This window comes from Nyctereutes procyonoides, unplaced genomic scaffold (genome assembly GCF_905146905.1).
Source record: "Nyctereutes procyonoides isolate TBG_1078 unplaced genomic scaffold, NYPRO_anot_genome, whole genome shotgun sequence".
Classification (NCBI taxonomy): Eukaryota; Metazoa; Chordata; class Mammalia; order Carnivora; family Canidae; genus Nyctereutes; species Nyctereutes procyonoides.
This window is the reverse complement of record NW_026575051.1, coordinates 62,283,487-62,296,647: the sequence shown is the minus strand read 5'-3', so window position 1 is coordinate 62,296,647 and position 13,161 is coordinate 62,283,487. Positions and strand designations below refer to the sequence as shown.

The following is a 13,161-nucleotide window of genomic DNA, read 5'->3' as shown; positions in this document are numbered from 1 at the left end:
AAATAACCAGTTTTACTTTAGACAAATTTACTTTCTTTTCCCTTAATAAATATACATCTTCATACCTCATACCTTCTCTTAGCTAAAGATATGTCCTACCTTCCTTGCATGCAGAGAGATGTTTCCCATATTATTTCTAGTAGTTGTAATTACATATATTAATTAGAACTCTTAGCCCTCAGAAACCTTAATTTCTGATAAAAAGTAAAAAGCAAAATTTGTGAATTGTTATACCAGCATTCTTTAGGTTGGCAAATTTATGTGTTTATATTTCATAATTTCTATCAATATATATTTCCTCATGGTACAACTTTTCAGTGTCACAAGACATGCTTACCAACAGACCCAAATATCTTCAGTTTCCTCTGTGATAAGAGGTCAAAAGTAGGTAAACTTCGACTTGTTTTGCAATTAATGTTTCAGTATTTTATTTGGAAATGATTTAGACATTCAATGAATTCCCTTATTCAGCAAAATTCTAGGGGTGAAAGTTAACAAAAATTTTAGAAACTAGTTTTAGCTGGACATAACACATAATTATTCCTGAAAAGTTCATCTAGAAACTCTTATCCCATTTAACATTTATCTAAATTACTTGATCACACCAATTATGTTTAGACTGTCCGTGAAAAACTTCATTAGGTAGCATCATGCCCAACTACTTTACTTGCTGACAGATTTTGTAATAGAGATAACATGAATTTATTTGACTAGTAAATCCAGGTACATTTTTATCTGCATTTATTTAACATAATTCCCATTATATTTATATGATCTCTGTGTTTAACATACAGTACATATATGTGCATGATATAATTATGTTAATTATAGATTATATAGGTTAATTATATATAATCTGCATTTTATTAAATATGTGTATATCTGAAGACACTTTAAAAAATTAAACCACATTTTTTTTTTTTTTAGATTTTATTTATTTATTCATGAGAGAACACACAGAAAGAGAGAGGCAGAGATACAGGCAGAGGGAGAAGCAGGCTCCATGCAGGGAGCCCGATGCGGGACTCGATCCTGGGGACTCCAGGATCACGCCCTGGGCCAAAGGCAGATGCTCAACCACTGAGCCACCCAGGCATCCCATAATTAAACCAAATTTAAACTAGCTTTTACTTCCCAAAGATTATCCCAGGTCATGTGAACTTGAAATATTTGGGTTAGTTTCAGTATTACAGAGTTTTAGGAAGACTTAATTCATAAGTGCTTATTTTTAAGCTAATTAAATAGAGTTCTTTTGCAAATTAATTTTGGCAGTACCATCTAGAGGTTGAGAGAAGAAAAAAATCATACACATATAACATACGCATAGATACACATAAACATACAGGCAGACACAGAGACCTGCAGCATCAATTCCAGCATTCTAGTCATGAATCAGGTACAACAGTATAAAATTCACTATCGTATAAATAACAGCTGAATCCAAATTGGCAGACAGAATAAGTTAAGGTTGCCTGCTCCAGTGGCTAAAGCTTTGTACTAGTATTTGTGGAGACTTTTAAGGTTTGTATTTATCCTTAACAAATAATCTTAAGGAGGCTGGGACTAGAGTTTGGGCAAAAGAGCTTTTATAGCATTTTGTATTTTAAAAGGTTTTCCCCTCTTTTTTCCTTTCAGTCTCTGGCAACTCTGGGCAGAGTTTTAGTTACCTCCTAGGGTGTTTACTTTTCAAAGTCACTGTAGTATTTACATCTTCAAGGGATAGAGAAAGAATATAAGTTTTCTCCTAGGAGTTCTAGTGCTTTTTTGATGGTTTCTGATGTCAAAATAAAATGTAGTAGTGCAACCCTGTATTTAGGGGAAGTGCCTTGTGAAATAATCCTCTAGACTCAAGGTCAAATGGGGTTTCTTCAGGTTGGAAATGAAGAAGGGGTCATCTGGATCACTGTGGTCATAGAAATGATGAACCAGTTGGACCATGGGAATTTTGTGTAGTAGGAGATGGGCCACTTCTGGAAGCCTTAGCAATGATCACTGTGATGGAAGGATGGGTACGGTGCCAGACAGCACATGTCCAAGTGAGAAGAGGGAGGCCTAGAATATGAACATCAATGGCTCTAGGGGCCTTTGTCTTCCTATTTCCGTCTTCTTTCTCAAGAGAGGCCTTGATAACCCTACCCTGTTTGCTCTTCCCTTGATAGCAGGGAAACCTCATGAAGCATGTTTATAGTTATGCCCTGTTCAGCAGAAAGCTGAGAGGGCTCAGAATCTGTACTCTCTCAGAAGGAATGAGCATTATAGCCCAGATGGATCTTAAAGAAAGCTATGGGTTTTAGAGTCTTGAGAGATACCACCCAGTTGGTGCATTTTAGCCGCTGCGAGTAACAACAGTTCAGAGCCTGTTCCAAACAAACAGGAAAACCTGCAATAATCAATTAGTTCTCCTTTCTCTTTCCTGCTGCATAAAATATTTAAGAAAGGTTTGAATTTATATCAGTTAAGATATAGCTTTTGATCTCAATTTCTACTTCTTGTTTTTATCCTGTTACCTTAATCTTACTGGAAAACTAGTTAACCAGGAAATTTTGGATGACATCACTGTCAGGTAGGTGCTCTTTGTAGGTGGCGCTTTCCTTTTCAGGGTGTCTCAAGAAACCTCTTTGGAGTTGGAGTCTGCCTTCGGTAGCGTGATATGCTCAGGGTCTTTGGGAAAAGCCTCTCGGCCTCTGGAGCATAAACCAGAGTCTTGGCATTTTGGTGTGCATAATTGAGTAATACCTAGGAAGTGTCCATGAGGTTTTGTATTTATCAAGGAGCTGCTATGCCTCCTCAGGGTTCTTAGATTCTTTAGGACATTTATGTTTGTCCATTAATTTTTTAGCAGTACCACACTTGGGATTGAATCCATAGTATCCTATTGGGTCAGGGGACAAGTAGCAATGGTGGTGAGTGAAGTGGTGGCACAGAGGCTGTAGGCCTCTGTTATATGTTCCCCCCTGTGGTGCTATTGGCTTCCATTTGCAAGACTGTTTCTCTCTTCTGAGTTAGGACATCTATTTGGGCACAACCCATTTGACTCAGTGGTTGCAAGTGGAAATCTCCAATTCCTCCTTAGCTAAGGGAATTATTTCTATCTACCTTTGGCCCAGAACCCTCCTTGGGCAGTGACAGTAGCCTTGCAGTCTAATCCACCCTCCCTCAATCTCCTTGGCTTTGGAGGACCCTTATACATATTGTCAATTAAGACCTTTACAATTAGTAGTCTGATCATCTCATTAGACCATATGGCTTTAATCATGCTGCTCTGGGGATATTCTTGCATTATTATGGCAGCTGTGACCTTTTAGGTTGGATACTTCAGGCAACACACAACACAGGCGATGTGTGAAAGCACGTAGCAACACAACAGACCCCAGCTAAAGCTGCTTCTTTCTCAGATGATGAGTTTGGCAATTAATAGGCAAATTGTAGGTAAAAGCAGTCCTGTTGGTTAATTGCAAGGGCAATCAAGCAGTCCTGCGAACTATGGCAATGGTTGTATATTGGTCTCAGCCTGTCGATAACAAGCCTCAGCTTGTGCCTAGACCAGCCCTTGTGGTTCTTATTATGATTGCAAAATGCCCTTTAACATTAACCATCAGGAAACTGAAAAAAATATATAAAGGTTTATTACTTATGGGATCTGGATATTACGCAGCACACATGGTGGAGGTGGGGGAATGGGAGAGTGTGTGCATATGTGCAAGCATGATAACACACATGGGCCTGAGGTTCTGCTTTTACTGTGGTTGAGGTGGGAGCCTAGGGTTTCACAGACTCACTATTGAATCTAAAACATACAAGTGGGAATTTCAAGCACGGGAAGGGGAAAAACAGGTGGGCCAAATGGTTAGTTATAGAAATCAACCAAGATTTCTAAAACAGAGGAACCTCCATGTGGGAAAATGGCCTGGCTCTTTATCAAGTTATGTGGCTGGCGTTCTATTTATTTGAAATAGCCATCTTTGGAGTAGATGCCTCTTTGAAGTGGTTGCCTTGGCAATCAAGGTCAGGCACCTATATTAAATAAGAAAAAATATCCCAATAGTCAAGGTTTACAGTACATATTCAAAGAATAGAAATAAGAGTAAAGTTAGATAGGGGCGCCAGAGTGGCTGAGTCGATTAAGCATCTGACTGTTGATTTCAGCTCAGGTCATGATCTCACGGCCCTGGGACCAAAGCCTGTGTCAGGCTCCAGGCTCAGTGCAGATTCTGCTTGAGATTCCCTCTCCGCCCTCTGCCCCTCCCCCAGCCTGAGCACGCACTCTTTCTCTATCTCAAAAAAAAAAAAAGAGAGAGAGAGAGAGAATAAAGGTAGAAGATTATTTTCATGAAGAATTAAGTGTAACATGCAATGTAATTTTTCTGGATTTGGAAATTCATTCCTAAAAGCATTGTTGGGCTTAAAGGAAATTGGGAGTAATGCCATCAATTACATATCTGATATTAAGTTTTTAGACATAACCCAATTTATCAAGTCTTTTCTATTAAAAATGTTGGTTATTTAAAAAAATACTCTCTGTGATCAAAGTATTTCAGCTAAGATTTGCCTTTTTGTGAATAGGTTTTGAAATGTCAGAACATTATCTAGAACTATTTATTACAAATAAAGGTCTAAGAATGATTATTTGTAGAAAGGGCATTAGTAGGCTCATCAAATAATCTGATAGTAACTGAAATACTGCTAACATATTTTACTGTCATTTGTTGGGGTAGCCATTTAAAGATCGCTGTGAGTGGTTCTATGAACATTTGCACTCAGGACAACCAGATTCTGACATGGTGCACAGGCCAGTGAATGAAAATGATATCCTGCTTGTTCACAGAGGTATGTTTAATAAATTGATGTGTGTGAGGCACAAAATATTAGTTCTTGAAAGTTCTAATATATAAAATTAACCAATGCTACATATTTAGATTCTATTTTTAGGAGTAGCTGTGAAGTTGTGTCAAAAGCAAACTGTGCAAAGCTAAAGCAAGGAATTGCTGTACGGTTCCATGGAGAAGAAGGCATGGTGGGTATAAAAATAAGTGCTGTTATATAAAAGATATAAAAGATATAAAATCTTTTATATATAAAAGATTGAAACGCACACTTGAATAAAGTTTAGTACATAATTAAAAGGGAAGAAATTAGAAATGATTTTAATTTATTATTATTCAGAAAAAGATTTCCCCATAATATATTTTGTTGATACTTAATTTTGTTTTCTTAAACTCAGGGCCAAGGTGTTGTGCGTGAGTGGTTTGATATTCTGTCTAATGAGATAGTGAATCCTGATTATGCATTGTTCACCCAGTCAGCTGATGGTAAGTTGTACAGTCTACATGACTTTTTCTGTGGCTTCTCATATTTTCAAACTACTTCAGTGCACTTTATCCTTTGATTCCCATAGTAATTCTATGAGCTAGGTGTGGAGTATTCCCATATCATAGAAAAGAACATTGAAATTCAGAGTTTTTATCTACATTAACATAGTTAATGAGCAGTAGGATCATGAGTGGAACCTGATTCAGTCTAGCATTCTTTTTTAAAAAAATATTTTATTTATTTATTTGAGAGAGCGAGAACACAGATGGAGAGGGAGAGGGTGAAGCGGACTCCCTGCTCAGCAGGAGTTCGATACGGGGCTCAATCCCAGAACCCTGGTATCATCATGACCTGCCGAAGGAAGACATTTTACTGACTGAGCCACCCCAGGGGCTCCTCAGTCTAGCATTCTGTTCTCTAAATAGTTGGTTCTCAAATATTTATCTCAAGGACCAGTTCTGGCTCTAAGGAAGCTTTCATCAGTTCTTTATAAAGTAAAACTAAATTATCCAATTTAAGGATTGTCCTTAAACTACTTTTTTGAGTTAAAATTTCCTTTTCTGAAATAGTGCTAGTAGATGGACTTAAATATTAATTTGGAAAAATTCAAATTTGCTAACCCTATTTGAGTTTCCAAGTCTTAAAATTTTTTTTTGTATATATATTTTTTTGGAGTTCAATTCGCCAACATACAGTATAACACCCAGTGCTCATCCTGTCAAGTGCCCCTCCACCCCGTCAGTGTCCGTCACCCAGTCACCGCACCCCGTCCCCCCGCTCACCTCCCTTTCCACTACCCCTTGTTTGGTTCCCAGAGTTAGGAGTCTCTCATATCCTGTCACCCTCTCTGATACTTCCCACTCATTTTCTCTCCTTCCCCTTTTAATCCCTTTCACTATTTTTTATATTCTCCGAATGAATGAAACCATATAATGTTTGTCCTTCTCTGATTGCCAAATCTTAAAATTTAATTGGTCATAAAAAACAGTCTAGAAATCATGGTATTAAATCTTAACTTATAATCTACTTATGTATAGTAACTTAGTTTTCAGTCCTTTTAAAAGATTGAAACCTGGCCAATTAAAAAAAGCTCTTCTTATTTTATAATACAGATGAACTGTTTATTGAAATAGTGCTTCCGACTTGCATAATTCTAATTTGATATTGTAGGCTAAATGGAAGTGGTTACCACCTCATCTATATGAGGAATACTTGACAATTCTCTAACTTGAGAAAGACATATACAAGTGAAGAAGGGATTTCAGATTTATTTATTTATTTATTTGGGATTTCAGTTTTAAATGCTTTACACAGTTGCTTTTATTTCCTGAAAATCATTTCTTTCCTAATGTTTAAGTTGTTTTGTTGTTATATATATATATATATATATATATATATATATATATATGGAGAGAATGCATCATTAATTGTACCTTCTCGTCTCTAACCAAACCAGCAGGCAAAACTCCACTAAGAAAGATGACTTTAGGAGTGGTAAGGTGGTGGTGGGCTGCAGTGATGGTAGGGAACAGGTATTCACCTGTGTGCTGGGCTCCTCAGACACACATGGTCTGTTTGAAGGTATTGAGGAATATGTGACTATCTGTTTTAATTCTGTAACTTCTGATTATTTGTGCTGAGGTGAATTTGGTGTCTTGGTTGTTTTTATGACAAGTTTGAGGAGGTGCTGAGTTTAGTTAGGCCTGATCTCTGAAGAAAGATTTAGCATTAGAGCATTATATTTTAGGTTTATTTCATTTCTTTATAGTCCCTTATTCTGAGTCTGTTTAGTTTCATACCTGAAAAAAAAAAAAACAGATTTGGTGTGGAATCTTCAGTCAAGGTAATTTCTCTTACTATGACTGTATCAGCAGAGCATATATTGAAGCATAGAGATCATAAAGATTGTGATTTGTCCTTTTTTGTAAGCCATGTAAGTCTTCTCTTTGGGGTCACAGTATTCATAAATTAAAATCTCAGTGAAATAGTTCCTTGTTTTTAAGTTTAGTTGACATGAAGTGACTTATATTAAAATTTTCAATTAAAAATTCCAAAATGTAGGAAATGTTTGGATAGTCCTCATGTCTATAATAATTTCTTTAAAACTTGCTTTCTAATTAAATTAAGATGCTTACTGTAGCATCTCAGCCTTTGACCCTGGGTGTGAGTCCTGCTCTGCTCCTCTTGTTATCTTGGGCCAGTAAATGTAACCTTTCAGGATCTCAATTTTTTCCATTTGAAAATGGTGATAATGAATGTTTTGTAATGTGGTGAGAGACAAATCAATCAGCTGTTACATAAAAAGTGCTTAGTCTAGTGCCTGGCACATAAAAAGCAGAAATAATTATTAGAAGCTATTATTGTGTGGAAAATGATATTTTCTTCTTCACTGGGATTTTTCTCAGGTAATGAAAATAGCTGTGTCATAGTTACATTTATTTTGAACTTAAAACAGAACCCAAACTTTGTGTTCTGTTTTAAGTAGTTTTCAAGTTAAAAACCTATTACTTCTTTGCTGAGTAGTTTTAAACTATTACTGCAGGAAAAAAATAGATTTTTCCCCCCATTTGTTTCCTTCTTTATTTTTTTTCATTTCTCCTTCTCCTTATCTGTTCTTTTTAATAACATAGATTTCCAAGAAAGTACTTAGCAAAGGAATCACAGACCTAGGGGACAAGGTTGAGTTATCAAAGATCTTTGCTGATCGATTCATCGATAGCCTTAGCATTCACTATTTTTAATAGCCTTAGCATTCAAAAATATTTGTGACTATTCTTATATTACTATATTTTTGGCATTATAGTTATGTTTGTCCTTGAAGTCTTTTTTCATCTAACAAAACTTTTCTTTGACTTTTCATACCCAGTCTTTCGCATGACTGGGAATGATTCTTAAAAGGTACTTGACAGTGAATGACTAGCTTCATGTGGCACTTTTAAGTCAATAGACCATAAGCTTCTAAGTTTTTACCTTCGATCTAAGTAAACTGATCTCAGCAATGTAGTCTTGTGCCAGTAGTGAAAAGTCAAAGATCAGCAACGCATAAAGTGAATTATTGTCAAAATATATATACCAAATGACCAAACATCTCACTTTCCACTTTTCCTTTATTTTATGTTATTTTTGGATACTATTTCATTAGATTAAGCAGTTATTCTTTTGTTGGGTGTAAGTGCCTAGAAGAATAGTAAACAGCAAAAGCTCAATAAATATTTGTTGAATGTATGAGAGTTGTGTTCACAGTTAGTGATCATTACAGAAAAATACAAAAAGAGTTCTTTAAAGTTGAGGTCTTGGTATTAGATTTTCCACTGCACTAGATTGTTTTTCGACTTTTGTTTGCATCATCATAAAATATAGAACATAAAATCTATTTTAAATTCACTAGCATTAAGTATGTTGGCAGTGTTGTGTAACCATCACCACTATCTATTTCCAGACCGTTTTCCATAATAGTGGAATCATACTAGGTTTTGACAGTAATTGGTACCTCTTGCCTTTGCCAGTGGGTGGCTCAGTTGCTCAAGTGTCCAACTCTCGGTTTCGGCTCAGGTCATGATCTCAGGGTTGTGAGATAAGCCCAAGTCGGCCTCTGGGCTCACTGGAGAGTCTGCTAGAGATTTTCTCTTTCCCTTTCCCTCTGTCTTCCCCCTGCTGGCACATGCTCTCTCACCCTCTCTCTCTCAAATAAGTAAAATCTTTTAAAAAAATAAAGTTGATTACTTGTTGGGAGGAATAATCAGTTGACTTGTGGATTTAGGTGATTGGTAAAAGGCATCGAGATAATCACTTAAGAACAGTTGTAGTTTAAAATTTTTAGTTATTCTTTTTTAGTGCTCTATTCCATAAGGAGCAAAAAGTGTGAAAATCTACTGCACTGGGTGTGTATAGATGAATGAAACTATGCCTGCCCTAATTCACAGCCTAGTATTTCTATACTGCTGAGGAAAATGTGTTAGGTATGTTATCTTTTAGTATATTATTTCCAGGATCTCTCTGACACATCTTCCAACTGCTTTCAGTTAAAAGTATTCTAAAATTTTCTCTGCAAAGATTTACTCTGATAAGTATGTGTGAATTAATGATTATCTTCTGACAATTCCATTGTCATATATTCCACAAAGAACATTCTGGTGGAAGTTTATACATAATGTAACCCTGGTTTTACTGAAGTTGTATATGAACTGATTTATCAGCACTGAAAATGATCTTTCTTCTGCATCTGGATTCCTAGAAATAAATTATTTCATATTTATTTCATATTTATTTTAATAGGAACAACTTTTCAGCCTAATAGTAATTCCTATGTAAATCCTGATCACTTGAACTATTTCCGGTTTGCTGGACAGATCTTGGGATTAGCTTTGAACCACAGGCAGCTGGTCAACATTTACTTCACAAGATCGTTCTATAAGCACATTCTTGGTATGGCTCTACTGTTAATTCCATAGGCATTTATTCAAAATGTTTTTCTTAGAATCTTAAGGAAAAACTAAGTAGATAAGTGGTGGTGTTTTGGATGGGGTAATTTTTATTTCACTTGGAAGCTATCTGTATATGTAAGGCATTTGGGAGCTTGGGGGAGTAAAAAAAATCTACTTTTTTTGCTGAAAAAATTGTTGATCATTTTAGTGTATATATGTTTATGCTGAGGATGCATTTTAGTATGAATACACTTAAGAGAATTGGCACTTTTTGAAGGATCTGATAATTTTCCTGTGTAGCGATTTCAAAGAAAGATTATATTATAAAAATGTGGAAAAACCCACAAACTTAAAGTTAACAGACTTCCAAATCCAGTAATTAGCCTCCATTTTAAATCATGCTGTGAATTGGATTATATTTTGCAGTTTTATGTAATATCTGTAGAGGGCAGTATTTTACCATTAAACAAGGAAAGGCAGACACATTTAGACTCTAACTGCTCTATGTTTGCATTTTTAGGTATCCCTGTAAATTACCAAGATGTGGCATCCATTGATCCAGAATATGCCAAAAATTTGCAGTGGATTTTAGATAATGACATTAGTGATCTGGGTCTAGAACTAACCTTTTCTGTTGAAACTGATGTGTTTGGAGCAATGGAAGAGGTGCCTTTGAAACCTGGGGGTGGAAGTATTCTTGTGACACAAAATAACAAAGTGAGTATTCAAATATTTATCTTAGCCATTGTTTGTAACTTGGCCCTGATAGTTTGCTGATTACTCTAGCCTCCTGACACTAGCTAGAAAAACTTTGCTGTTAAAAGAGTTTCATAACATTTTATAATAGATAAAATATTTAAATTAACTAAACCATCAAATATCAAACTTTGAGTTGGGAAGAATCATTTTACTATTGTGTTGGATAGATGAGGCAGTTCCTGAAACAGCCTTAGAGCACAATTCAGTGGATATGTAAATTGGGCATCTCTTTTTTGAAAAAATTGACTAGAGATAGAAGTTTACATCAAGATCATCACATTCGTGATGTTTAAACATTTAATGCTTACTCAATAAGCAACCTGATTAATTTTTTAAATAAAAAATCTTTAGAAAAATACCTGCATCTTAAATTGATTGCTTGCTTTAAGATTGTTAACATATTCAATTTACAAATAAAAATTTCAAACCATGTTTTTTAGAGATTTTGTTATTTTTTAACATATATTTCTTTCATGAACTTTTTTGTTACTTTAGAGCTAGCTTTTTACTTCCTTGTCTCTATAGGTATAAAGTTATAATGTCCCATTTGGAGCTCAACTTCAAAATCTGTAAGCATATTGAAGCTTAAATGAGTTGCCAAACTTGTTAGTACGAGAAAATCTGTGTAAGCTGATCTCCACATGGGGGAGTCATTTATTCCTAAATTTTATGGAAAGGCTTTGGGAATTATACAGGGAAAATTTTCATCCGAATAGATGAAAATACCTTTGTTTAAAAAGGAGTACATTAAATAAATACAAATGTTGTAGGCAGAAGAATGTATATCAGTTCCACATTTGAAACATAATGCTCTTTTAATTAATTTTGTATCTGTCAATTTGTTTAAAAATCTTAAAAAATAATTAAACTCTGGTGTCACTTTTGAAAATGGCTGAATTCCCAGAAACTGAACATTTACATTTAAATAGTATTTTCTTCTTTCTTTAAAAGTTTTGCTTTTACTTTTCACTTTCTCTTTTTTATTCTTGACCAAAAGCTAGAATCATGGAACCATAAATTTTGAGTTAGAAGTGACAGGTTTTCTTACAACTTCAGTTCTATCTCCTAGAACTGAAGAGTAAGCTACATGAGTTTTAAGTGCTAATAACATTTTTACAGTGAATCATGAAGTTCATTCTGCCTGGGAGAGAAAGAAATAGGGGTGGGGTAAGACAGGATTTCAGGGAATAGAGGAGATGGCATAGGAGTTGAATTATAGAGGAGAAGCATTAAATGGCCAAATAGGAGTAAGGGGGGGAAAACAGAAATGTTCTAGGCTTATAGGAAGTCAAGGATGACAAAGCATGATGTGTTCAGGGAACCACAGGTATTTAAGAGTTGTCTTGGATTGCAAAATAAATGAGTGGTAAAAGATGAGGGGAGTAGTCAGGGGCCAAATTCTGAAAGACTGCATCCACAATTAAGAATTTGAAAATTATTCTGAAGACTATAGGGATGATTGCAGACATTATAGAGGCAAGTTTCATCAGTGGATTCTGTTTATTAAAAACACACAAAAACAAACTGTGCTTAGAGTGTGAAGAATGAATTGAAGTGGGGCAGTACTGGAGTCAGGGCAACTGATAGGTGGTTTTGGTATTGATGTGGGGAGCATTCATGAGGATTTCATAAGACAATGGCAGGAGGGATGGAGAAAATGAGATAATTTCTTGCCTTTTTTGACATATCTGCTTATTCCTACAAAAGAAATCTGGTTATCCTTTGGAGTTCTCAGTAGAGAAATTTTCAATGAGAACTCTTACATACTAGAGCAGTAATAAGTGGATAAACTCAAGAAAGAAGCTTTTATCACTAAAGGATATATATTCAAACAGTAAATTGAATTATGCCAACAGTAATGCCATTTAAACTGTTAATTATTAAAAAAATAACTATTCCAAACTGTTCTACAAATGTGGCCCAATTTTTTCCTCTGCTTAGAGGAGGGGAAAAAAAGAACATCTTGTTTTCACTAGTAAAAGTTAACTTATTTAAGTAAATATGGTTTATTTAGCTGTCTTTCAAAAAACAAGATTTTCAGGGGAAAAAATAGCTTAAAAATGTGTTTATTTTCAGGGCACTTGGGTGGCTCAGTTCATTAAGTGTCTGCCTTCGGCTTAGGTCATGATCTCAGGGCCCTGGAATCGAGCCTCACATCAGGCTTTCTGCTCAGCTGAGAGCCTGCTTCTCCTCCTCCCTCTGCCTGCTGCTCCCCCTGCTTGTGTGCTCTCTCTCTGTCAAATAAATAAATAAAATGTAAAAAAAAAAAAAAAAAGGTTTTTATTTTCAACATCACTGCCATTCCTCAGAAGAAGACATAATTTAGGTTCAAAGTCTGAAAAGAAGTTAAAATTTTAAGGAATATTTCTGAGAATTGATCATTATTTATTCCACATATGCAGAAGACTAGGAGATTATTAAAACAAAATGTTTCTATAAATATGGACATATAATTTTACTGGAACATAATGTCCACAAGTTCAGTCTTCCTAATCTCAGTGTTACGTTTTTCGCTGAACAGTTTCTTTTTTGCTTATCTATTTTATATCAGTTACCAGAGTCAGAGTTAAGCCAGAAAAAAGTTGCTAAGGCTCTTTTTTGTTGCTGTTGTTTCCATGCTGAGGCTTTCCAATTGAAAGCTTTCTATGTATTAATATACTTCACTAGT

The 13,161-nt window shown here is 35.3% G+C and overlaps 1 protein-coding gene across 5 annotated transcripts in view; it reads left to right on the top strand.

The window, feature by feature from the left end:
* Window positions 1-13,161, top strand: part of HACE1 (HECT domain and ankyrin repeat containing E3 ubiquitin protein ligase 1) — a 110,951-nt gene that overhangs the window by 75,599 nt on the left and 22,191 nt on the right. For all 5 annotated transcript variants that reach the window (XM_055329969.1, XM_055329968.1, XM_055329967.1 and 2 more), the window contains 5 exons: window positions 4,716-4,827; window positions 4,917-5,014; window positions 5,222-5,309; window positions 9,586-9,735; window positions 10,255-10,451. In XM_055329969.1, the coding sequence (XP_055185944.1) occupies window positions 4,716-4,827; window positions 4,917-5,014; window positions 5,222-5,309; window positions 9,586-9,735; window positions 10,255-10,451 (645 nt within the window). The remainder of the gene's footprint in view (window positions 1-4,715; window positions 4,828-4,916; window positions 5,015-5,221; window positions 5,310-9,585; window positions 9,736-10,254; window positions 10,452-13,161) is intronic.